This window comes from Lasioglossum baleicum, chromosome 11 (genome assembly GCF_051020765.1).
Source record: "Lasioglossum baleicum chromosome 11, iyLasBale1, whole genome shotgun sequence".
Lineage (NCBI taxonomy): Eukaryota > Metazoa > Arthropoda > Insecta > Hymenoptera > Halictidae > Lasioglossum > Lasioglossum baleicum.
In genome coordinates, this window is record NC_134939.1 from 16,500,717 (window position 1) to 16,528,043 (window position 27,327).

Genomic DNA, 27,327 nt, shown 5'->3' on the forward strand with positions numbered 1-27,327 from the left:
TCACCGTACCTTCCGTTGAATCGTCATGTCCAATGCTTCCGTCGAATAATTCATAGCTTCTTTCCTCCCCTCATCGCTTTCAACAGATTCGTCTGATTGTTTCAACTCATAACTATCATCTTTGGCATCGAACGGGTATCGTGCACCTTCCAGTTTCACTTTTCCATTTTGATTATTCGATAATCTGTCCGATTTCCCAACAATTACGACCGACACTGGCTCGACGTGGTTGCTACCGTGAAGTATTCGCTGTCGTGGCACTGTCTTCACTCTCATCTTATTTGTTGCAACAAGATGTTATCTGGAAGAAATGTTTCGATAATGTAGCATTACCGCGATGTCGCTTATTTTGTACACCATTCTAGAGAGAAGCACTAAATACACACACACACAATTAATGATATTTTTACCAGTCAATTTATATGAACTATAGAAACAACAAAATCGATTCTCCATCTATCCCTCTTGCACTATTTGGCAAATGGCCTATTCAATAAATAGAATTTAACGTCATCAGTATGTATTCACTATGCAAATTAATTTTAGAAGTGAACGAAATGTTCCAGTCGTAATGTCAACAAACCGAGAAATTTCTATGATATTACGTTATCAATTAATCGTCAAGGTGACCATATATATAGAGAGAGAGAGAAAGAGAAAGAGAGCAAAACCGTGGATCCGAGGGAAATGATTCTTACCGTGCTTGGACAGTCCACTGGAAGCAGAAAATGTTCGTGAGCCACGGGTTGGCCGTCTTGAAGCACAAGAATTTCGGTAGCCACACGACACACGACACACATTTCACGACGCGTCAACCGTAACTGAGAAGAAGCACTGTTTAGTCGACCTCGGGCCGAGTTTGACGGTCGGCACAACAAAGGGCGGCTGGCGGAGTCGCCACACCGAAATCCAAGTTTGCAAACACGGGGCCCCGCGAGTTCAGCGGAATCCGATGTGTCGCGTCGGCCGACGTAGACAACTCGAGGGACATGAACCTCTTGAAATTCGTCTGTTGCCATCGGGTTATAAATTGGAATTCTTGCGGAAGAGAATGCACCCGGAGCGAGCCCCGGGCTGCATCGGTCTTTTCTACCATCTCGACGCCCGAGACAGCATTCTACCACCCACACTGTTTCCTATCCAGAACCAAAAACTAATTTTTACAATGATAAACGATCTCCACTCAATGTGAAATGCTCCAAAATTTTATGAAATAATGCGGCTTCATTTTCTGAGATTTTTCAGAGAGGGGGTGTTTTGTGGCGAACTGTAAAAGACAAATATCGGAAGACGAAATTTTTTATTCTGTCCAGAAATCTTTTAAATATTACTGCCTCCGGGTTCTTGAATTTCTAAACCAGAACCGCCCTCGGGAAACATTTTATTCGAACTGCCCTTATCTCGCACACAATCGAACGAGTCTCCAGCCAATTGCCGAGCCCCATCGTTGCTTAACAATTTAACACGCCAAGGAGATTGTGAATATGCATTGTGCTTGGAAATGATGGGGGTGGGGAAGATAACCGATCGCAGCTGAAATAAAGTAACGAGCTGTCGGGGGGGTGGAAGAAACGAGCGCGTAGCAGGAAGGACAGATACCGGGCGGGGGTGGTTTTTCCGTGGGGGTGGAGTAGGACAAGGACGGGCCGGGAGATGGGGTCAAGCATAAAATTGGCAAAAAAAGGCTCGATGTTTGGTAGGATGTTTCGCGTCCGTTCCCCGCCGAACCTCTCTCTCCCTCCCCCCGCGGTCGTTAATACGGCATAAGGAGAAAGCAGGGTTAAGCGAGGGTGAAGCGAGGATTTTTAATTGTAGTTCAGCCGGTATAACCCCGCTCGACCCGCCGGTATTGTCATACCGGAGCGGCGCTTTTCTTTATTTCCCCAGTGGCTGGATGAGGTTATACATTTTTTTTAACTACGGCAATGCCTCCGTCTTCTTATTAGCAAAGCTAATTGGAAATACAAATGGTTATTCACGGTAAGAAGGAAGCCCGAAGACCGACTCTGCGAGCCGAGTACCAACCGATGGAGGGCTCTATGGAAAGAGTGGGGGTTTGAGGAGATGGGAGAGGACGTGGCACTGAGGAGAGAGAACCTCTGAGAGAGACTATGTCCTCTCTCTTTCTCTCTCTCTCTTTCTCTCTGTTCGCGTATTAAGCTTGTATTTGCCCTGGATAATTAGGACTTTTTCCCGACCAATTCAGATGAATAATTGATTTTCCTCCGGCCCGACGGCACACCCCGTCGCTTCTGGACCTCCACGGATGACAATCACCCGAAGAAAAATACAGATCTTTCGGATGAAATATTCAATACCTGCTCGATGAGAAGGGTGAACCGAGAGACCCCCGAGGTACCATCTGGCTTATTGTTCCCCGGAAGTATCGGGAACGACGCGGAAAAATTCATCGACGAGTCTCTTCTTCCGCAGCTCCTTCTTTCTCTCGTTCAACACTTTGCCTCCTATAAGTGCAATTTTTTAATCCAACCCCTCGTCGTTGATTGGACACTTTCAGAAAATTTACAGCGACCATGTCGGGAGAGTTTCTTGAAGATTTTTTTCGGGCAGAGATTTCGGAAAAAATTCACGTTCCCCGGTCGGAAACAAAGGGGGTGGAAGTCCTTTAACGAGCGAAGCGGCGATTTGTCTCTTTGTGGCCTGGAGAGAAGTTCGGCTACTCTCGTTCGACGCGTCCTGGAGAGATTGGCCGTTCCATGGACATAAAGAAGAAAAGCCACCCCCTTCAACCCGGCAAACACTTTGCCCGTTGGCCCCCGTCTCTCGCCCCTCGTGACCCGAAACCGCGGCCGGTTATAAAGCATTCTTCCAGTTTATTAGACGGAGGACTCGCGGGCTTCTTTTTATATTAAGCATGTGCATTATTAATGCGCGGGCATAACCGTAAAATGCTGATGAAAAAAAGTTGCGGAGCCCCCGGCGGGCGTTTCTTCAGCGGCGAGACCGTGGCTCTCCAGCAAGATTGCTGCTTGACCGACTATTCCTTCGACAGTTCGCCTTGATGCCTCGAGATTTCCACGATCCACGCCATTCGAAAATTAAGGCGATCGTCTTTCGCGCGTGTTATTTATTAAATCCTTCGGTGGATGAAATCACTCGAACAGAAAAACAGTGAAAAATAAAGTTATTGATACAGAAAAGGATCTACTCTCGATAAAAAGGCTTTTATTCGCATCCACAGCATAAACCAGTCCGAATATTTCCGAAGAAGGGAAAAACTAGGTCCAGATAGAGATCAGAGGAAACAGTGCGAATGCTTGAAGGTCCGCTATCTCTCGAAGTGTCGTACGGCTGGCGATATTCAAATGGCATCAATTCCTACGGAATTGCTCCGTATATCTGGCCGCAACCTGGATGCAAGGCCTCTCTCCCTCCTTGAAGAGGGAGCGGACCGTATTGGCAGATAGCTACGACATCGTTTTACAACCCCTTATCTGGATAAGTTACGGACATCTATTCGCAGTTTCTCTCTCCATCCTTAGGGAGCCGAGTGTTCCAACTGGCGTCATCGATTTCCATGGAAATCCCTCGCGCATTCGAGTAGCCTATCCCCGGGCAAAGTGTCTGGAACGAATGATAAAAAACGGACTCCGACAGGAAACCACCCCTGCGCGTCTTAATGCCTCGCGATGTTATCTTGACACGCGACAGACTTGACCGACGACCATAAATCGAACGATTGGAGCCTGTCGCGGCGCCTCAAGTGACTGGAATGATTGAACTTTACTCGATGATTACACCTTTCACGTCTGTCCATGTGGTAAAATTGCTTTCCGATTGAACTGAAATTGTTCAAACAATTTTCATTCGCAGAAGCATGTGGCTGGAGAATTCTGTCAGAATTTTTATGAAAAAGTTGGACAATATTTGTAGTCTAGATTTTATAGGGTGTGTTTTTATTCGTTGTTTAATAAGAGTAGACTGCGGATCTTTATGCAAAATAAAAATTGTCTGCATCGATTGCAAGAAATAGAAACCAAACAGAATGTTATTTCTTCCCTTAACGATTTTAATAGAGGAAAAATCATACATTGACATCTTCAATTTTGAAAATTTGCCAACAATTTTGAATTTCATCTACTCAATTTTCCTATAAATGCATAAAGATCCGCAGTCTGTTAATAAGTACGTTAAATTTCATTCAAATCAGTGAGTATCAGTTGTGTTACTTGCAAGTAGATTTGTTGAGATTGGTGAGAATTTTAGTTTCTCTGAATAATTTGCATTCTATGAAAGATTAACTTTGCACAGCCGACTGAGGGATTGCCAGTTCCATAAGCAGGATAGACGGTAGTAACAGCGCAGGTGGATATCGTGACAGTCAGTAGATCACGGGCGATTCCCTTCATCTGCTTATATTACACATACAATATCTGGGTATCGAAGTCGGTTGATCCCGGTAGGTTCTCTCCCTTGGCAGCCGACCATACATCATGCTTTTCTTCTTTATTAAACTCATATTTTTCAAAAAGTCTCACCTCCGCGAACCGCCCGCGGCCTCCTCTCGCTCAGGCAACTCGAAAATCAGCTCTCCCGGTAGAACGAAAAAATTCATTTGACTCTCGAGGATAAGATGAATATGAAAATTGCCCGGCCGCGAAAAATGATTTACATTCGAACGTCACCCTGACGATATAACTAGAACCGACTGTCTTGCCATGAATAATTTATCCAGCCGACGAAAATGATAGAAAAATATTTCGTCACGCCTGCGCAAGATCTGTCCGCGAACTAACCTGTCTCTGATTTGCTCGTTCCGAGTGATGCAAATTATCCGATATAGTCAGTGTAATAATATTCCCCTGGATCTCACATTTTAGCCTCAACAGATCTGATCGGGACGAGCAAATCGAATTATTTCTTGTCACCCTGTAATGAAAGTGAAGCAATGAGTGGTGGATCGAGACGGAGCGTGGGTTGAAGATCGAGAGGTCAGTGGATCGTTTGGTCGTTCCGGTGCCGGAAGCGTTTCGAGGCCGGTTTTCGCGAGGCTGTGGTGCGCGTCTATGGTAATCGTCATTATTAGAGCCGCGCGAGGAGAGGAGAGAGTGCAGGAAGAATGCACGGGGGGTTGCGCAACGATAGCTAGTGTACGTGACGGGGTCTCGTCACGTAGGCGTTATCTGCAGTCGTGTTTATCAAGTGCACCGCTCGAGTCAAAGTATGTACAGTGCTCGGTGCCCGTCAATGGCGTTTCTTAGCTTATGCATAAAGCTCTTTCGCTACCTCCTTTCGCGTCTCTGTCGGGCTTGCCTGGTTTGCCTGGCTGGCTGGCTGGCTGGCTGGCTGCCTGGTTGCTTGGTTGGTTCCCTATCCCCTTCCCTCACGGCTTCTCATCTCTCACGATTTCCAACCACCCCCGTTTCATCGAGGCTTCAACCCCTTCTTCGACTGGTGGTAGCTTGGCAGGGTGTCTCGCTCACTCGCAAGTGTTTCCGCCAGGATATATCGCAAAATCTATACCGTCAGGAGGTGAGACGGGGTTCGGAGGGGGGTCGGCCAAGGGGGTTGAACGGGGTGGTGGTGGTGGAGGAGGTTGAAGGGGTGGGCAAGAGCCAGAGGATGAGACGGAGGAGTGGGCGATGTGGCGGAGGCCAGGGCGGTTTTCGAGAAGGGTGAGCCCCGTCACATTTCACTACAGACTAATAACTTCTGAATATTCATTTCGTGTTTCTCCTTGCCTGCTTGCGCACCCGTAAGCAAGGCTAATGCGACGCTCACAACGCGATCTACCCTTCGGACCCTTTTCCTGTCGAAACATTTTTGTCTTCCCGTATTTATTCGCCCCTGAAAATCCGTCCGTCGCGCGGACACTCTGCGGAACATCCTTGCAAATTTCCTTCAGCATGTTTATTAAAAGAACATTCGCTCGACCAACAATTTCGTCAGCCGTCCTAGGTCCTCGCTCGAGACGTACAGGATTATCTCGGGCACTTGTAGTGTTGGTAAAATTAATTCGTATATATCTGGGATTCTCGAGGATGCCACTAGAAATATATTTAACACAGATACACAATAAATCGCCATATAGGATTTTAATCATGGAAAATGATTAAGAGCAAAGAAACAATCGGATTTTCTCAAGTCATCTCAGGTCCCACTGATGAAACATACACCAAAGAAAAATCTGTCTGACAAAGATTTCTGTGCAAACATTCTACGTAATTAAATAAGATAGAGACGTAATCACGGTCGACTTGGCAAACAGTAGGCGCCGAAATTCGAATCGCTTCCGTGTGAGACGAGCCTAAAGAGCACGTAACTCTCCTTCGTCGAAGCGAGAAAAACAGAACAGCTTGAAGGCGAGGGAAAAGCGAGAGGCGGTCGCCATGGTAACTATGAATTAAGTAATCAATGAATTATTATTGACATTGATGTTTTCGTCGGCCTCCTTGCAATACTTCGAGACGCGAAATACGCGTCGCCCATTGTTGCCGATTAATACGTACGGCGTGGTAGGGGGAATGGTTTCATTGGATTTGAAAGGAGGAGAGCAGGGGAGGATTCGTGGGGTATTCTTTCGTTGCTTAATTACGGATTACGCAAACTGTTGCACCTTAAGCAATACGCGTTCCAGAGGGCTCGATAATGTTTGGATTCTTCTATTTAAATCGCTGGGTGGCCGTAATCCTCATTAGTGACCGCGTAATCTATTTTTTTCTTTCACACATTTGTATAATATAGTCATCTATAAATACATATTAAATATCGTAGCAAACAAACATTAATCGGTTGATCGAATGAAAAGAATGGTCGCAAATCAACCCAGTAATTCCAGTCTCCGAGAACGAAGAAGTCATTTCGCTGGTAAAACAAAAATCGCTGGTTATTAATTAATTTTCCTAGGACAAAGGCTACAGCTAATTGGTAGATATCAATTAATTAGCAGATGCTCTTGTTAATTTTCTCGGTGTTCCTTCCGACAAGCGTCTTCCTTATCGACAAAGAGTCGTAGCTAATTCGAAATGGAACTCGTAGAAAATACGATAGGACGCTGCCGTGCTAGTCTGAGAGGATGTAGGGGTTGCGGGGAGCGGAACGGGGGATGGGCTGTAGCGTCGGGGGTGAAAGAGAAAGTCAGGGGTGGCCCGGAAGAAAAGCATGCAACGGAATGCTTCGGGCCAATGGAAGAGGCAACGCGGCGCGCCTGCTTCAATTCCGCGATCTCTGCGACAAATTAGCGCAGACAAATTTCTCCCTTGTCTCGAACCCTCTGTCGTTTCTTCCTCCGTGCGTACTTCGCTGAAATTTCCTCGCGGTCCGTCGCTTACCTTAACGAAACATCCCCGGGTACTCTTTCCCGATTCACCCCGATTGGGAGACGCAATTTTCCGAACAACCGATAACCGATCCGACGCCAATTATGCCACAAGTATTTTTCTAAAATCTGAATTCGCTTAAGGGTTGAACGAACGTTTCAAAGGTAAATTTGCTCGCTAATGGGGGTGATTTTCCGTCGATGATATTAGCAAGGACGGGGCTGGTTAAAACGGAAAAAAATGAAAATTTTTCAACGATAGCTGACAATTGTGAATTCGCCCCTTGGTTGTCTCCTATAGAGCCACGGACGACCAATGTATCAACCCTCCATTGTCTCCGACGACCCCCCTCCGGTTAGGAAGCGCACGATAATAAATATAGAGAAAATGAAAAATTATTAAAAACTTCCTTTTTAGCCTTGGTAATCCTCGTCGCCCCCAGAGATGCCGCATTAAAAACCTGCTGCCCCTTCCATCCCCTACCGACGGTGGTAGAGCCGAGGTCGACCTCTTTCTCCGACGCCGCTTTCTCCGCCCTTGTCCATCCTGACTCGAGATCCTCGGGGCTGGGCGTCCGGACACGCGAATTATTTATACGCAGAAGTCTCTCTGACGACATTACCGCAGTGTTAGCATTAAATCATAATGTACGACTCGCTGCGAACTACCGTGATTTCGTCCTTATACGTGCTCGTTTCTCTGGCAACGGAATCTTCCCACCGGATTTACGCCAGACACCCACCGAATTCTCGCCGATCGTAATCTGCCGAATCGCTCTCGATACCTCCAAAAATTTCACATACATTCATGTTCAAAAATTGTTCAGAAGATATTTCAACAACCTCCGACACTCAACTAATACTGCTATAAATATACCCATCCTCTAATTACAAGATTAATCTTTGTCTTCTTTCACAGACGCAGCTGTCACAGTTGAGAACCGTGCACGAACATCCATAATCTATTTACGAGAGGACTCTTCTGTACTCCCGTACAAGTTCATTAAACTTTACATATATTAATTACGAAGTGTACTTCGTCTTTCGCAGACCGAGAGTCGAAATACATGAAGGATCGCATAGAATAATTATTTCCTGCGACAATTATTCGCGACTCGTAATGTACGCCGGCCACGTGGATAATTAAAACGATCCGAGGTATTCAATAACGATCGTGTATCAGCGGGAAAAAATCAGCGAAGATTTACCTCTAGCTTGTATCCCGGGCGTCAAGCTGAAAGAACGATACTTATCGTTCCCGCGGGAGGAACGAAACACGAAAATCCATATGAATCATCTGATGCAACGGGCGCGGGCCCGCTCTACACGCGTATCTCTTACGTCTGGGCGAACGACAGAAGAACACAAAGCTAATGCAATTTTGCAATTACACCGAGCGCCCGGCGCTCTCCTCTCTTCCTGTGAGCCCGGCCCGGGGAGGCTCGGAGGAATGTCGGCAATACCGCGAGAATATTTAAATTTCGTTTCGTTTCCGCGTCGTTATTCTTTCATCCACGGTCCGCCGGCTTTATCCCTCGTCGGCAATTAATTGGTAAATCCAATCGGCGGGCGAGGATGCAAAGGATGTAGCCTTTTATACCCCTGCTAAGTTACCGGGGAGAATGGATTCAGATCTACCAGGGAATATATTCCTCGTTCGCCGCGCCGGCTAAAAAAAAATTCCCCTCTCCCCCCTTTCTTTCTCACGACCCCGTATCATTTTTACAATGTTTCTAGTTGAAAAATCGTCACGGCTCAAAACAGCCGCCGCTCGAAATTAAATCCTCCGACTCGCTCTTTGAACTACCCTGGACAACTTACAAACTGTGCTACACCTTCGAAATTCATACCGTATTTGTTTCGATGTTTTTTGCTTTCAGTATCTTTTTGTAACACTGAAACTAGGGGCGCAATCAAAATTCAAGGCTACTAGATGACTTCAGGGCTACAGCTACTTTTTACGTACACTGAATGTCTACTATTTCTGGATGAGTATGCTAAAAATTGACCACACTAAAAATATAAGGTTGTATTTACGCTGAAGTTGCCTACGTCGAGATCAGAAAGCTGCATCCGCGATTAAAATTTAAGGGCTATGAGTTCAGTGGGTACTTAGTATTTTTAGTTCAGGCCGTGCTAAAAATATGAACTCATAACTGGAGTGCGGATCTTTAGGCATTTATGAAGAAATTGGTTGGACGAAATATAAAACAGTAAAAGATTTAGAAAATTCAAGAATGTTGTGATGTTGCTTTCAACATAACAAAATCGTTAAGGGATAAAATCGTGTTTTATGTTATTCCTACTTCCAACAATCATTGCAAAACATTCTTATTTGTTTATTTTATTTTTAGTGCATAGCTACACTAAAAACAGAAAGCATATCTACGATATTGACTATACCTATATTGAAATCTATGTACGCGAGGCTCTACATTGAAACGTACATGGGTTCAGTTACATTGAAAGCTATAGACTGTAAGTCCAGATACAGGAATGAGTGAACTCTTTTGAACTCGATCAAAATACCCTGTGTAAAGTCTCACAATTAATACAGTGACTTGCGAAAATTCGTCCAGCAGAAATGAAACGAGAAGGACGAGAGAAGGTCTTATCGAACGTCCGGGGGTGGTCGAGGGGGTTAAGTTTCCGCGTAATCCGGATCGAAAGCGACGTATCACGCAACTGTTCGCATTCTTGAAAGATTTTCCGCCGTCGCGTTACCTTCGAAATAATTCCAGCGACGAGTAACAAATCCCGAGATTAACGCGATATAGTAGCCGCGCCCGTGAAGCATTCAGAGCTTTCATACCCTGTCCGGGTCCGATTCTCCGTGCAGCGGAAAGTTTCCGAAGGATACGTAATAATCCTCCCTACAGTTTCCGCGCTCCGGACTTCGCGGACCGGTGCGAGAGATAGAGACAGAGAGAGAGAGAGAGAGAGAGAGAGAGGGGGGGTTGGACCCGGGTGGATGAGGGAAAGGACGCGGAGGTGGAGAAGAGGACACCGCGGGGGTTGGAGAACGAGAAAGAGAGAGAGAGAAACCGGGGGGAGAGATAGGTGGAGAAAGAGAGGTAAAAAGGGAATGTGAAAGATGCGGGCGTGTAGGTACGGTCGGCTGCTGTATTAGATTTGCTTTCTAGGACACTTTAATCAAAATGTACCTATGTAAATTTTTGAATACACATCCCTCGTCTCCCGCGATGTTTGTATAGGTCAGGCGAAGGTATTTTCCTGGCGAGCACCGGTGTCGCGCAGCCAGCCTCTGCCTCTGCCTGCCTCTGCCTGCCGTCGCCATCGCGTCCCCGTGAATTAAAGAATTTGCAATTCTGAAATTCAGGTGATCGCATACATACACACCATCCGGTTTTATCTCCGCGACGGCCTTCCCGAGCCGGGGGTAAGTATCGACCGAGGCGAGCCTCCGGCGGATGATCGGGCTGCGAGGCGAACTGCCTGCTTCCACGCTAATTCTTCAAAATGCAAAGATTTCTTCTCTCCCATTCTGAATCCCAGGATCTTCTATTTTCCATAGAAAAGTAGATTGTTTGCTTCGTGGAGGGTCGAAGGGGGCGGTTTTGTAGTCTCGAAGTTGGAAGTTGACGGACTTCTGCAAAGAAAAGTAATATTCACGCTGAAGAATTTCTTAAAGAGTCTAGAGACATCAATTCAACTGAATGAAATTACTGCAGCAAGAAACAAAATCTCCATTGGTTCCCGTATCATGGGAACCGTGATTTTCTCGCGTAGATCCGCAGCGTGCCGATATTTAGCGGCGATCGGTATCACGCAGAGGAGTACGAAAATTCTGTTTTCTCGACGATGATGGGAGCCCATTTCGGCGTATCCCCGTCCGCTTCCGTGTCACGAAGCAGCGGCAGCGTTGTAGACGAACGGCTCAGCGAGTCACCAATTTCGAGATAAATTCCAAAGGACAATTACGAGATTTTAATTGCATAACATTCGAGTGTAGAGGGTGTCGAAGAGAGAACGGAAGAGGAAGAGAGGAGGATGAAGAGAGTGAGAGAAAGAGAGAGTACAGAGAAGCGATGCACAGGCGAGGTAAAAAGGAGAAGAGAGGCGGCGGAAGAGACAGCCGTTGCCGTTGGAAAAGGTGAAAGAAGAGAAAGACGGACAAAGGGGTACGATGGGGGGTGTGGGGGGGGGGTGGCGGACGGGTACAAGAAATGACTGACCGAGCACACACGAGTATAATTATAATAACATTACTTGACAGAGATGGCAGCGAGAGGCGAGCCCTGCTGGACAGGCTCTGGCGAGCATTGAAATATTATACCTACCAAAGAGAAAATAATTAAAATTCAACCCTTGCGCTTGCTTGCCTGCTTGCTTGGCTCGCATACGAACACTAGAGGGAGGAGGAAAAGGGGGTACGTGTGCGCGTGTGCATCGACGTACTTACCCACGTATTCCACCCCATCCTTCGCGACCACCCTCCTCCTGCCTCAACCACCCCCATTCCTCTCACTCTCTCTCTTTCTCTCTCTCTGCACAACCCCCTGTCTCTCTCACCTACCCCCACCCAACCACCCCCTAAGGATGGGGTTTCCCATATTTTTTCCAGCGCCGTAGGTACCAGGTATTCTAGAAACGTTTGTTCGTTACGGACGTGCTTCTGAGCAACGTTCCGTGGTAAGTAGAAAAATCTACCGTGGCTCGCAGCTCGCCGTTCACGATTATCAAATCTACCCCCCCTACACTTTGACATCGTGAATCTTTACGCGTTCCACCTCCCCCGCACATCCGTCCCTCGGTTTCGCCAACCCTGACTCTACCTCACGGTTTTCAAAATCTCGCGAATTTGAATATTTCGATCGTACATTCGAATTGTTTCGAGAGGATGCATCTTCATTCATTCGATCATTTTGTGTGTTACAGGACGCACACGGTGAATGACACATTTTAGTTCTCACTGTATAGTATTATATTCTTTATAAATGTATACAGAAAAATATAGCCCTTGTTAGTGAATTTACAATTTGAAATCAATTAGAAATCTTTTATCGTATTTCACACTGTGCCAGTCCGAGCTTCAAACATCCGTGTCTGCAATAAATGAATAAAATCCACAGTCTATGACAAAGTTCTACATAGCTGACGATGGTTAATTGTCTAAATCTACAGTAAAAGTACTTGAACGACATGGTGGAACAGGAATAATTGTCCTCGGAGGTGATGCCCTTGTCCTACGATTTCTTCCGAAGCTAGAATTATTCTAGTCCCATAAGAGAAATACAATTTTCGATGTTAAAGGGTTTGTTTTTGAGCGGCAATATTTTTCCGCGGAAGCGAAGTCTTCCGAAGCTAGAATTATTCTAATCCCAGGAGAGGTTTACAATTTTCGATGTTAAAGGGTTTGTTTTTCAGCGGCAACATTTTTCCGCGGAAGCGAAGATAAGGAATTATTTAATTTCTCGGGACAAAATAGGACACTTTGGTTAACGGGCAACCCTAACTCACCGCAATCGCCCGGGGGGGGCGCGGCATAAAGCAGCGCGGCGTGTCGCGCAGCCAGGGAAACTTCTTACTCGTATAAATGCAATACCGGGCACTTCGGTCAAATATGCATTAATAAAGCCGTATTAATCTCGGCGGGGAAGGATAGAGCGATATTATCGAGCGAACGTCCTCGGCAAATGTCGGTTCACCTCCGTCGTAACTTTTTCATGAATAATCCCGTGGCTAATTTGAATAAATTATAACAGGCAGCGTTTGACTGGCCCCGAATCCTCTGCCCGGGCGCTATTGATAGCCGTGAAAACGGAAAAGGAAGAGGAGCAAAGAGGGTGGTGGTTCGAGGTGGTGGTGGTGGTGGAGAGACGACGAGGAGGAGGAGGGGGGTGGTGGCAAGGGGGACAATCTCCAACGGCTTCCATTAACCGCTTTGTCTTCCATTTGTGGGCAGAAGTGATTTTCAAGGACTTCTTTTTCCGGGCAATCCATTAAAATATCAATTAGAATGTACCGCGGACGAGGTTTTAAACCGGGATCGATGCCTTTTCTTCGTTTCCCGCGGCGAAATCAAGTCCATTGTGCCACGGGAAACAATGAAGACAGGAGACTCGCGAAACAGGAAGCACGAGTGCTTGCCGATTGGCCCTTAAGTGGCTGTGAAGAATTCCAGCGGACCGTTTCATTTCCCTCGAAATGGTCACGCTGAATTCAGATCGAGGAGACGCTATTGGCCTCGTTGGAACTGCGCTGTTCATCCTGCGAACGCTAGAGGAGCTCCTCTTAAAACGCAGCCAACTACCTCACCCCTAAATATCCATTTTTGACAATCCATCGAGTGATCCACGAGATAGTATAACCTCTTAAAAATATAACCATGGTCCACCTTGAATTAAAAATTTGTTCGACGCGCTTTTAAACAGAATTTTCACAAAGAAATTTCTAAAACATTAATCTACAAACTTCAGCAAACTAAGTAGACTGTTTTCACAAAAAAGAATGAATAAAATATCTCGCACAAGATCGAACAATGTGTATCACCGCGCCAGAAGCAATTAATACGAGGTACTGCGGCGTCCCGCGAATTTCAGGGAGGGAGGGTGGTATCGGAAACGCGTTTTCAATAATTGTGCGATTTAGCAGAAAGAGATCCGGCACGGGGTTGTATCGCGAAGAGGGTGGCCCCGATGCCCGACATTGATTTTGCAATGTAAAACATTTCAGCGCAGCCCCGGCAAGCAAGGGTGGCGGAGATCCTGCGACTGCGGCTCGGCGATTTTCTCTGCGGCCGGGAACGAAAAGATATTGATGGTTACGGGGATTTGATGGCATATTGCTCGGCTCGGATCGCTCTGTGATGTCTTTGGTAACGCTTTCCGATGTCGGCGGGATGTATTAAGAGCGTAGGGGTGGCCAAGACGATTTCAAAGTAATGCGTTACTGTCAAGAGCAACGCGCCCAGCCACACCGACGATTTCCGCCCTCGCGTCCCTTCGCGCGACGCTTTCCGCGAACGGACAATTGAATCGCCGTCAGTTGAAACGCGTCGATCGGCAAAAGGGTGCAACGACGATGGACGGATATTCCCTCGGAAGTCGATACGCAACCCTTATTTCCACCCCTTGCCTTTGCGTTTCTTCTGGAGCCGCGCTTGCGACGGCCACTTTACTTCTGACGCGATGTTTTTACCGGAGATTCATCGGGAAGGTGTTCAAAATAAGATGGAGCGACTGTACGGGGTGATTCTGCAGGAAAAGGTAAGTTCAAAAAGACTTTTTTAAATTATTTTCTTTCATAATTTGACAAATGGTCGAACTGATGTATTAATTTTATGATCTCAATGAACGAAACTCTTCTGTAATCGAATTTTTACGGACACGTCTCGAATATTATCGTATATTCACGTGTGTATATTGTCTGTGTCCTCCTAAATGAGATATTGAAATGTTTTCCAATCGTGAAAAGTGCCCCTTTCCGGGATCCTTTGTCCATCGTCTTAGCAATTTTCTGTTCAATTAGTCCACGCGACTGACATTCGCGTGGCGCTAATTCTCGGAGATACTGTCAACCCGACGGCGATTATCAATTGCCTTGTCAATTACACCCCGTCCAGGAGCGGCGCGCACATGCTGCTGAACCCTGCTCCACACCGTAGCTGCTTCTCTCTCGCTTCCTCTGTTGCCGTGACCGAATCTCGAGCTTGGCCTGATCGCAACGAGTTATTTAATTACCACGATCTATCACTGGCTGTCAGCCTCCAGTCTATAATGCATGATCGATCGAGCCTCGACTTTCCTAAAGACAACCCTTTGCGTCGATGGAGTTGCCTTTGTTCGGCTAACAAATTCCTGGAAAAATCTGCTGCTCGTGCAATTCATACGACAGTTGGATAGAATTAATCGGAGACTGTAATTCAAATGCTGTTTTAGTCATTATTGCCCTGTGCATTGAATAATTTTCTCTATTCAGAAAATTTTATGTCGATGTTTCAATTCCCGGGCGAAGCCTGCCGAGGCATTTGTATGTAGAAATTGCGTTTCTCGCGGAGGAGCTGCAGCGGGGAAATAATTTCTTCATACGTATAATCTCCTTCGAAATGTTCCGCGTTCTCAGGCACACGGTCGAATTTAAAACAACCACACAGCCTCGGATGCCTGCTTGCCGAAATTAGTTTCAGAAGCGGCGAGCTTGCGTAAACATTCGATACAAATTAATCCCAGACAGAAATTGTTAAAGTTTCTTTTAAACGAAACGTAAAAAACGAGACGGATAGAAATCTGATAAAATATCGAATTTCTAATCCACGAGGGGTCCGGGTCTCGTGCACTCGATAGAAATTAAATCCAGCGGAGGCGAAATGAAATTCCTTTATTCCGGCGGATGTTGTTTGCAGCTCGTCCCGCAGGTTCAAAGAGCTAGACGGGGGTGTATTTAGACATGAAATTTTTAAACGGGCGGAAGGGAACCGGGAATCGATTAAGATATAAGTTGAGAGACCCTATACATCTCACTCTCTCTCTCTCTCTTCCTCTCTCTCCTTGTTTCTCTCCCCGGGCTTTTTCATCGTCATTTTTATCGGCGCGGATAAGACAGCCGGGCTAATTCGCATTCCCCTTGATGTCTGCCGGAGTTAACAGTTTTAAGGGATGAAACGAGTATAGATCGAAGGTTGGCGAGTACCGTGAGAGACCAGAGGATCAGAGAGGGGAACGGAGACGAGGCTGAAGAGGGCGACGGACGAGGAAAGGAGGCGAACCAAGAAATTGATATAGCATACGAAAATGAATTGCCCCTTTGCCGAAGAATGTTCCACGGCAATCTGCCTTCTGTCTCGCTTCTTTTATACTTTTTATGCTCATTTTCAATTTCCCCCATACCACCGATCTCCACCCCCCGCAACGCGGTTACCCCATAAAACTTTGCGGTATCGCTTGAACGTGTGACAACCCCCCTCGCAGACGCCCCCGCGTTATCCTCTTACTCGCCGATGACTGAATACAAACTGACTCATTATACGCCGGCGAACACTCGCGTCAGGATCTTCGCTTTTCGCGATTTTCGATGTCCCTTTTTCATGGACTTGTGGAGCTCACGTCTCTTGCCAGACACCTCCAGAAATTCTCCGGAAAAGTTCTACAATTTTCCGAACGCGAAACTCCAGGTACGGAAATGTTCAAGACCAACATTCTCAATTTTTATCAATATTTTCGTCATCAATGTAACTGCAGTCCCAGCTCATTTTTGCCTCTGTTCGCATCCCAGTTTTGCACGAATGTTTAGGTTTTTCTGTGACAATTGTGTCGAGGCGCTCGTGAAAGTAATTAGACAATGTCGTATAGTAGAATGGTAATCGGATTCGAATTTAAAAGCGTCGTGTCTGTCTGGGGTCGAAGAAGATAAATTTCCATCGGGGGACTTGGGAATCAAGTATCTGGGAGAGGTTCGGAGGCGATCCGACAGTGCCGCGAGATAGAACCGTGTTCGTGTTCTGTTGCTTATTTGTCGCCGGAGAAACGAAACGAGCCAGGGAGAGATGGTTGCTCGGTTCTGGTAGGGTGGGGTTCAAGTCGAAGGATTCTTCGATACGGTACAAATAACACTCGCAGACGATGTCTGGTTCCTTCTCTCCTTCTCACTCCTTTCTCTCTTCCCCCTTGCTTTCTCTCTATCCTTTTCCCCCATTTCCGTTCTTCCTCTTCGAAGCATTCAAGCTCACGGCGACAACAATCGATTCTTCTATTCAAGCTGGGAATCTTCCATTCGAGACTCGATGGCTTGGTAGGCGCTATCTGCTGCCGAGGAATTCGATACCGTAAGACTACCGGCTCCGTAAATTAAAATAACGCTCACCGAAACAAACACCGAAGCTGTTAACGATATTTTTGTCGATATTTCTGCGTTAATCAGATGTTAATGATTTTGATCACTAATGCTTTGACATAGGACATCGGTTAAATTGCATTATTTCTTCCAGCCTTTCGGATTTGTTTTAATGACATTTTTTAATTTTTCTATAATGTTTGCGTGTATAATTCTGACGTGCGGCGTTTTTCCTTGCAACCGCGGATTTCATTACGCACATCTAGGACACGCGAACGAGTAAAGTGCTAACAAGAAAACGTCAGAACAAATTCACAATTAAATCCTCGGTCAACTTTCGGCGTCTGCAAACATTTCAAGCAAACATTGACGAATCTACTCGTCCTGTTCGTAAAATGAAGTCGGACGATTGCTATTTGCAGAAAGATGCCCGGCGCGGTTATTTCGATGAAAAATGTCTCGGTCCCCGTACGAATCCATGGATTTGAAATCCGTGAATCGCGGCGTTACGAGTCGCGCGTGCACGGGAATCGTTACGTTTGATCGTCGGCGAGCTCGGGATCGCAAATATTCGCTTGTTCGATGAACCACCGAGAAATTGGGATGTACCGGATAATACATTATGCACCGTCCAATCTCGCAGGTGATCTCCCACCCAACCCCCTCGACGCACCACCCCCCTCGCCACGAAATCGAGAGAGGCAATCACCCTTTTTAAATACTCAACGACGACCTCGGGAGGACCAATAAAAACTCACTTCGCGGATTGGGTAATAAAGCCCCAATCAACGGCTTAATTATTCGATTACGGGTGTCGCTTCGCCCGAGGAGGAAGGAGAAACGAGAGAACCCGAGCCACTCGGATTCCCAAGCGTTTCCGACGGCCGGATTACGGGATCGAAGATAATTAGAAATAAATAGTAACGGATCTCTCTTTCTCTCCTCTCCTCAACATTCCTCGGTCCCTCCCCTCGTTCTTATTGCTTTAATTAAAACGCAAGGCGATGTCCGGAAATTCTTTCCGCCTTTTACTCGATTGGACTCGCTGATGAATCTCGTTACGACGTTTCCGGTTAGTTTAAGTCGTTTTCGATTGCTCGTCGTGAATATTTTGCAAGGGATATTTTTTCACCGTGGTAATGGAAGTTGAAATATTGAATCAACGCCGGAACGATCAGGTCGTTTTCGGATTAAGAGTGTTAATTAGGTTTCGCGTATACTTAGCACTGACCGGAAAGATATGTAGCTTCTGCGAGCAAGAGGATATGACACTATAGGAATATTGAACATAAAAAAATTGGCAACGTGTCGGGTTCATTATATTTTCTTTTTGCACTTGTATTCAATCTTCCAAGAGGATCATTTCATTTTTATATCGAGAAGTTTTAATATTGTACACTGAAATGTGGTCAACTGCTCGTTCTAGTGTTGAACCAGGTATCGTAAAAGCTTTGACGCTGTTTCTCAGCGATTTTACTTTATTTTAGCCGGTATAAGACTTTTTATTCGTATAAAAATTTACGACATCACATTTTTGTCATTATTATTATTATTATTATTATTATTATTATTAACGGACCGAAACCCTCTTACATAAATGTTTAGTATAGTATAGTAACATAGAAGGGACATGCACAAAAACTAATGATACTAACTATATGGTATTATCCTATAATTCTGCGTAATTTTTTTTTAAACATGTGCAAAGACTCAATGAAAAAATCAATACGATTATACAGAGTGTTAGAGTCTGCAATAATGCGATTTATTGGATTAATTAATCCATAGGTAGATCTGGCTTTAAGGGTTTGAAAATCTGCTCGTGATCTCAAAGCACGTTCAGGTGCGTAAAAATTGATTTGCATAAGGAGAGAGGGACAATCTCTATATGGTTATTAATTAAATTAAAAATAAAACTCTGTGGTCGGATACTCTTCTGCGAGCAGACAATGTTTCCAGGTTGACTATGTTCAATATTGCCATTTAATATTATGCCATTTTCATTACGCAGTTCTTATACTACTTTAAAGTTTGCCAGACTAGCGTGTCCGATCATGAGTGACCGTTTCTACTTTCTCTAAAGACCAGACTGCATATAACAACTCCAATGCAATCGCACGTCTGAATATTTATACTCGCATTACCGACCACTCATTCGCAATCGAAGAAACCTCGTACGTAATTCCTTGTTGCACAGGATTCGCGAGCAATCTGCCGACGATTCGGAGCTTTCATCGGTCTTAATATTTTTCACAATTTATTCGCGGAGCGTTTTCCGCGTGAAGGGCACGGTCGCATTAAAAATCGAAATAAATTGCAGTAGTCCTCGGGGATCCGTGGTATCGGAGGCTGGCAGTCCCGTCATTACCGTCGGGAATATCGAAATATTTGTGGCCATTCCCGTTGGGAATTTATAAATGCATCGCTTCCGCGCGCGGCTCGATAAACGATTACCGGAAGATGGGCGCCGGATTCGATACGACGACGACGTCGACGATGGCATTAACGCCGGGCTTTTAATGATCGCCGATATCGAGACGAGAAGACGAATCGCTTCTTGCTCGCTTTATTAAATCCGTGTTTGCCGCACGCGCGCGGGGGGGCGGAGGCGAGCGCACATATAAACGCGCACACATCCTCGCCGATCGTTTGAAACCGGGGGCGTTAATACGTTCGACAATTTTTATGCCCGCGCGCTCCGGAGACATATTGGTGGCTTTAATGCGACATAAAATTTCACAGCCGCCGCCGCCCCCCGCCCCGCCCTGTGCCGGGGCTACCGGCAATATATATCGGCGCCACCTATATTGAAATACATATTTCATGCAGCCGCGATCATCGCCGCGTTTACCTTTTTACGCCAACCCCATCCGAGAGCTTCCTTCTGGATATTCGGATCACTGAATCACTAGGCAAGTTCCCGCGGCTACGGCACCGCGATAAACCGCGTAATAAACGCCATAAATCACGCATCGCGCGCGCAGAGGAAACACAGAGTCCATATACCGATCCCGTTCGCAACGCCAAATGCGATTTCAAACTTCTCCATCCAGGGACGTTGTGGCGATTAAGCTCAATTTTTAGTCTTCACAGAGATACGCTGTCTATCGATAGTACGCGATGTAATTTCCTCGTAAGTATGGGCCAGCGACCCCACAGCAATTTTTAACCGACTTCGAAACAGGAGGAGGTTACTCAATTCGATTTGTCTATGCCTTTTTTTCTATGTATGTTCACCGATTACGCCGAGATGGAGGGACCAATCGGAACGAATCCTTCTGCATTTTGTGGGGTATGTCTCCCGATTGGTCCCTTGTAAACAAATTTTGCATTTTCTCATTCTTTTTGCAGTTTTTATTGGGAATAACCAATAAGCAGCCAACTCAGCTGCGGCATGCAAATTTATGACATGGGCGGATGAAGTATCGGAGTTATTGTGGGTTTTGTAGTCAAGGATTCTTGATTTCTTAAGGGGTTAAATACTGTAACTATTTTTTAACTATGTTTCACCAATCCGATCATCTTGAAACTTTTAGATATATTAGATAGGTAACAGAACGTTCAGTTTTTCCCGTCCGAGGTCCCCTTCTAAAATCTCGTAGAGAAATGTCCTCGGGCCGCCAAAGGGGTTAATGCGTCTGTCATCATTTCCGGATGGAATCCCGAAATACAATATCGCAGAATATTCGCCGTAAAAGGTCGTGAACAGAGGAAAGGGAAAGGGTGTAAGGGAAGGAGGGGAAACAAGTCGGACTTTTACCATGGCTCAATATTGGTACTCCTGACGGTGTCTCTCTACCTTCAATTCTCCGTCGATCTCATTCCATTTTGTTCCTCTCCGGTCGAGCTCGTCTATTTCTTCGAGAGGAAGTTATTTGACAACTGTTATTTGCATTTCTATCCTATTGAAGAAAACATCTAATAAAGTTCCGCGAGAAATGCCGTCTCGAAGAAGAATGCCACCCCTCGCCGCCCCCTCGTTCCCACCATTCCGACGTTGCTTCCTCTTGCATCCACCCTTCAGAATTTGTACTTTGATTCGAAGCGCTCCGAGGCTCGAATAGTTCGATGGCCGTCGGATAATTGCAGTCCCTGCTGCTGAGGAGACGTTCCCGCGTTGCTCCGAGCGATTGCCAACAAGTTTTCTACGATAATCGATGTTGTAGCTCCCAATTCTGTAGTGTTCTAATTTGCTTGCTTCGAGAATCACTAGACTGTGGATTTTACGCGTTCATGGCAAAATTGAGTAGGTGTAATCTAAAATAATATTACGATAATTCCAAAAATATTTTGGGCGTCCTGCAAAGTTTACTCGATCGAGGATCCTCACAAAACTTTCTGAACGTAGATACCTATTGCAATTGCGAAAGATTCGAATTCCGCCGTGAGTTGCCGCGAAAAAGAAAACTCTAGAAAACAGAGAAATTCGTGTTCGGTGTGAAAACATAGTGTTCACAAAAATGTCTCGATCCCACAGATTAAAGCGGGATCAGTAGGACCGGTTGGTATTCTCGCTCGACGGAAAAATATTGTAAAATCGCGGGCGAGAATGGCGCGAAGTTCCCGGGAGCAGCAGCGTTGAATACAATTAAAAGCGTCGGAGTCGAGTGAATACGAGCAATTAATACGGCCATTGAAAATCGGTACGTTTGTCCGGGGCGTCGTTCGTCGCGCTCGGCCATCGCGAATTACACGGAATAGAAATAACCGATTAAAATCGCGACTCGCGGCCGGCTGCGTGAGATCAGCCACGAGCGGACGGATTAATTAAGCCCCGTGACAGCTGTTACAGCGTGAAGTTATTAGCACAACCTACTTCGCCGCTAGATACTCTGGATCAAATGACAATTCGCCGATACAATTGGCTGCGCGGCGATCACGGCTATTTCTGACTCTGATTCACGCTCGTTTAACGAACGTACTCGTTGTCATCCGATCTGTACAGTTTTATAAACAATCCCTGACCGGTCGTATTGCTTTCGTTTCATTGAGCATTCGACCAGGATCGGGCAGCTTCGATCGAGATCGTTTCGCCAGAGAAGTGGAACGCGAATTCTGCGCGAGGGCAGCCACTCGGCGAAAAACATTCCGGGGAATCTGCATTTTCATTCGAATTTATGTCGTCTTCGCTGAGTAAACGGGAAAGAGGAAAAGTATTCAAGTTCCCTCCATGTTTTTCCAATCTGCAGGCTTTCGGCGAGCAGGTTCGCGCTCTCGGCCCCCTCCTCCGTGAATTTTATAATTAATTATCTTAATGCATTCGACTCGAAATTCCTCGGGGCTCCCGGGGCGGACTAAGGTGGTGGAAATGTTTTCCTAATTTTTTGCCGAGCGGAACGTGATTTTCCGCCGACCGTGGAAATATGTTGTCTTCGAGAAGACGCCGAACTACGTTTCAAACCAGAGGGAGAATATTCGAACCGGTCTGATTAGTTTCTCGATTTGATCCAGGTTGATTTCTTCGTCGATAATGGAATTGGAAGTCTTATAATCCTTAATAAAGGATTAAGGGACGAACACATGTGGACAGGGTCGAACGAGAGGCCAAGAATCGAAGAGGAGCGATTCGACGGGTCCCAGCAAGGGCTCCAACGTTCGCCTCAGACACGGGTCGGTGTTTTTATTTACACCGCATTATTTACTTGCCGTGTATCCTGGCGAACGAACGCGAACGGGCGCGCCGCTTGCCGGGGTATAAAGCGGTCGGAGAAGACTCGGATATAAGCACACAAGCCGGTTCATTAGAGACATTTGAGCTCCTCGCGAGGATGGCGGCCTGGAATGGGTGGACGGGTGGGCTCCCAGGGCGGCTGCAAGAGAGAAACGGCTCTGGCGACGTGGGCTGGGTTTCAGGGGTCTCGCTGGGGTGGTTGGGTGGAAACAGACAAAATCAACAACGAGTAACGAGAACTCCGCGATATTAATCCACTCGTCGAGTTTTCAAACTTCCTACAAAGGCACCGCACCCCCGCCCCCACCACAGCCCCCCGCTCGCTACGCCTCTCGTTCACGAATCCAACTCCCCCCATCCTTCCCTACCTCCCTCCCCCCGCGGAACCTAACCCCCGGACCAACCCGCGAGCACCAGCGGGCTCACCTTTCTCTTGCAGTCTCTGCATGTTTGCGAACGAAACCATAATCAATATTTTATAACTGTAGCGCGGATTGCGCGGCGATGAACGAGGGAACTGGCTCTGCCAACTACCGCGGATCGTGTCAACGCGAATCGCGTCGCTTCGAGGCCGACGCGCGCACTGACAGATGGACATGGACCCGAGGTCGGCTTCGGACCCTCGCGGAATCTTTCAACCCTTCGCGCCCGAAAGTTCAACCTGATATTCTCATAAATTAGCCGGACGTTGTAATTGGGATATTCTCGAATTTTTCATTAACCTTTAACTACCCGTGCTGGTGTAAAAAGTACACCAATACAATAATATATGTACTGTTCAGAAGCACGAGAGAATACTAGCGGCAGGGGAACGGGGCAAGAGGAACGCAAAGGCAATCTTCTTAACCCCTTCCTTGCCCGCTAGTTTTACATATACAAGTGGTGTACTGAATACACCGCGCGGGTAGTTACGTGAAAATTCAGGGCGCGGGTACTTAAAGGTTAATCATCGGTCTTGCATCGAGAATTCCGCAACTGATGAAATTCGGCCTTATAAAACCACCACGTCTTTCGGTTTCCGTCGTCTGTTCTTTAAACTTGTAAAATACACGTGTCCGCACCAGCGACTCCAGATCTTGTCCGTAATTATCTGAGCACCTGTACCCGGATCCAGGATCTTCTCGTCTGCAAAGCCGCGGCTCGACATTACAGTGTAACATTTTTCACCTCGAATTTCCTCCCCATCGGCCCTCCCGAAATGGACGATGCGCGGACACGCATCAAAACGCATCGTCGTCCAGTCGTTCTGGCACGGTGTATATAAATATGCAACTCCGCCGGGGCCGAGGAAATTGAATCAAGTCGGTCTCGGACGCGTAGGTGAACCGCTCCGAAGTGTCAGTGACTTGCGACGATTAGTCATCGGCTTCAATTGACCCCGAGATGATCGTCCCGGGTATTCTTGCACGGTCCTCGGTGTCAATTGCGGCACGCGCCGACGATTCATGTGAGTCGTGATCGACTCGCGAACGGCGCAGGTTACGTCACCGGCGAATCGACACCAATGATCGAGGACGCGATCGTAAACCGTCCGTGTATTTTTAGTACGAGTATTATTGGCTATCAGAGAGGAACGCTCGAATTAGATCCCAATCTGGTGGACATGAATCCCGGCGAAATTAGTCCGTTGTCTTTCGTTTCTTCTTTTTCTGTTCTCGGTTTGGTCGATGATCTGATCCGTTTCAAGGCTGTTCACTGGAATCTAAAAATGATTGGAATTGTGCGAGGCGATCGCAAAAATCGCAGTGGACAGCGGATTTTATGCATTTATGACGAGAATGAATTGGCGCCATTTGAAACGGTAAAAACATTGGAAGAATTTGAGAATACCGCTGTATTATTTTCAGCCTATTAAACGCATTAAGACAGAAAATAAATTTCCATTTCACTCCAGTTTGTTGCAATTCTGCTGGAACATTTTTATTTTGCATAAAGATCCGCTGTCTTTAATGAGAATCGAAAAGAATAAGACTGGAAATTGATACAATTGATTAAAACAGAATAATTTTCCGTAAATCCATGAAAAGAGGTGCAGTTTTATAATCACAATGTGCACTATGTATGTGAAAATATTCTATAGACAGTCGAAAAAATTTTTCTAAACTGCTTGCTTTGTTCCATTTTTGTATTTTAGCGAAACGTCAACGATTTGAGAGTGAGTACGGCAAATTACGCGGCTCCTTGTTTGAGAGGGGGATATAACAGTAGGCGTGTAAAGTGGTCGTTGAAAGAGATCTTAGGAAAGAAAGTCAGCATATTTGTTCCAGGCACTATACTTTCCATCGTGGCGGCACTTCTACAGTTCGATACCCCCGTTTCACGTACGTACACATCCAGTACGGTCGACGAGGCGTCTGCCGACGGTATTACGTATTAAAAGCTGCAGCCGACGTGAATTTTTCACAAAAGAAAAAGTAGCTCGTATCTTCTATATTAAAATTTAATATGCGAGCAGGTAGACGTAATATCTATTACAGAGTAATATCGCCCTCGAAAACCTTCCACGAGTACTTTGTTACATTTACCGTTCATATTCGAAGGGTTGACACTGTATTAAAAGGAATTCCCGCGTGTCGACCTCGATCTCTCCCCAGAATCGATTGTTTTTTTTATCCGACACACTATCGATGCCAACACTTGTGGCTATTCGATGCAGAGGGCATTTTTGGAATTTTTCCGAGACGGTAAAAAACAGCAATATTTTCATTTTAACTGGCATACTACTTTTGACAGCCCCTTAATGCATTAATCAATTCTGAAGTTTATTTACCACCCCCATAAAAATCGTAGGAACACGTAAATCGTGTAAACAGCTACAGAAATTATTTATATACACTACCCCTTTAAAATGTGTAATGATTATTTATGACATAAATGGCCACGTACAATTTAAAGCAGTGGACATGTTAAAAATATTTAAGGACATCAATGTATTATTTTCAGCTTGATAAGATGATTAAAAGAAGAATACAGTTTTCATTTGGCTCCTGTATCCTGCAATCAATGTGAACATTTTTTATTTTGCATAAAGATCCGCATTCTAGTAATGACGAACGAATTAATTATTTGAGATTGCTTATGCTGGGGCCAACTAACAAGTAGACGAATGTTCCCCAGGATCGATGCATTTAAATAGTAATTGTAAATTAGGAAAATCGATCGAACATTTCGGAGGGGTAGCCGAGCAATTCCCATAGCAATCACGTTGATCCGATTGCCGGTGCATTCTCGGCGGGGACGGGATACTAAAGAATACATAAATACGGTGTATTAATAATCAATGGTTGGCAACAAAGTCTCGAAATAGTCGGTCGATCGAAGTCTGGTAAGCAGCCCCGTAATATTCCGCTAACATGATAATCCTTCGCGGAAGAAGCGTGTGTTAATTTCAAGGCGAAGCATCGCATCGCCTCTCTCGTTTCCCTCCCCCCCCCATTATCTCCTTATTCCTCGGCACCCTATTTTCCGAAGCTCCTTTGCATATTAACAATATCGCTGTTCGAAGAGACGAAGCGGTTTTAGGATAAAAAATTATGGAGACAGGGGAACCCCTCGAGTATTTCCACCGTCCTCTTCTTCTTTTTCTTACGGAGAAAAGGCTCTCGGTATTTTTCTTCATCTTCCCAGCCGAGTCGACTGGATCCTCTCTCTCTCTCTCTCTTGCACGCGCGCTCGCTGTTTCTCTTTCGTTTTTTTACGATAGTACCAATTACACGCCCGTTTGAATTCACTATCCGACCGAGGCGAATACCCCGATATAAATTTTTATCGTCCGCCACGGGGTTCTGCTCGCTGCACTTCCTGTTCCTGCTTTACGACAGTCTTTACTCGAATGGCGACGACTCGACGTTCATAATTCTTGTCCCCCGCCTACGGTTGCGACAACTTTCGAACCGGCCGGGAACGTGTGTATGTAATTGCCGCGCGATTCTACCGCGTTTAACCTGAATCTAATTGTCCGCCGACTTAACGTTAGTCATCGGAGCAACTAGTGGCCCCTACGTTGACGTCTCTCTGTGTTTTTCAGACCGTCTCCTTGGAGACTTTCGACTTGTTCAACCCTTGGAACATCTCGTAACGTCCATTCATATTTCATTCTCATGGATTTTCGAACGAGCTTTAAGAACATTAAAAATACTTGTCAAACATTTCAGCAACTCCGTGAAACGAACGATCGATAAAATATGAAGGGTAGAAGCAGCGAGCATCGGTAAAGCATGTAATCAGAGATTAAGAAACATAATTAACGAGCTCGGTGGGCGTAGAAGCGTCTCGCTGCAGTCGTCTGGTTTGGTCCCGACAATAAAAACGTCACGGTCGGACATTCTTATCGCGACAAGTTGAAGTTTCGCGAACGACCATAGTCAAAGTTGGCTGGAAGTTCCTCTATATCGACGGGCAGCACGATGATGAAGAAAAGACGAAGTTTATGGTAGACGGTAACGGGCCCCGGTGTACAGATTGTCGAATCGGGAAAGGACAGGAGAGGGCAGCATGCTAATTTATGGCACCCTGGCGTTCCATTACGAATATTTATCCGCGGTGAGTTTAATCTAAACTTGGAGAGTCCTCCTCGTCGCCTTCC

General features: G+C 45.9%; 1 protein-coding gene across 2 annotated transcripts in view; it reads right to left on the reverse strand.

Annotated features, from left to right (window-relative positions):
* LOC143213353 (uncharacterized) overlaps positions 1-27,327 on the reverse strand; it is a 238,620-nt gene that overhangs the window by 13,517 nt on the left and 197,776 nt on the right. The window contains exons 5-6 of one of the 2 annotated variants that reach the window (XM_076433109.1): positions 699-10,889; positions 10-301 (exon numbers count right to left, since the gene is read on the reverse strand). In XM_076433109.1, the coding sequence (XP_076289224.1) occupies positions 10-276 (267 nt within the window). In that variant the 5' untranslated portion in view covers positions 277-301; positions 699-10,889. Of the gene's footprint in view, positions 1-9; positions 302-698; positions 11,010-27,327 lie in introns of those variants that run through there. The other variant, XM_076433108.1, reaches the window with a different exon arrangement.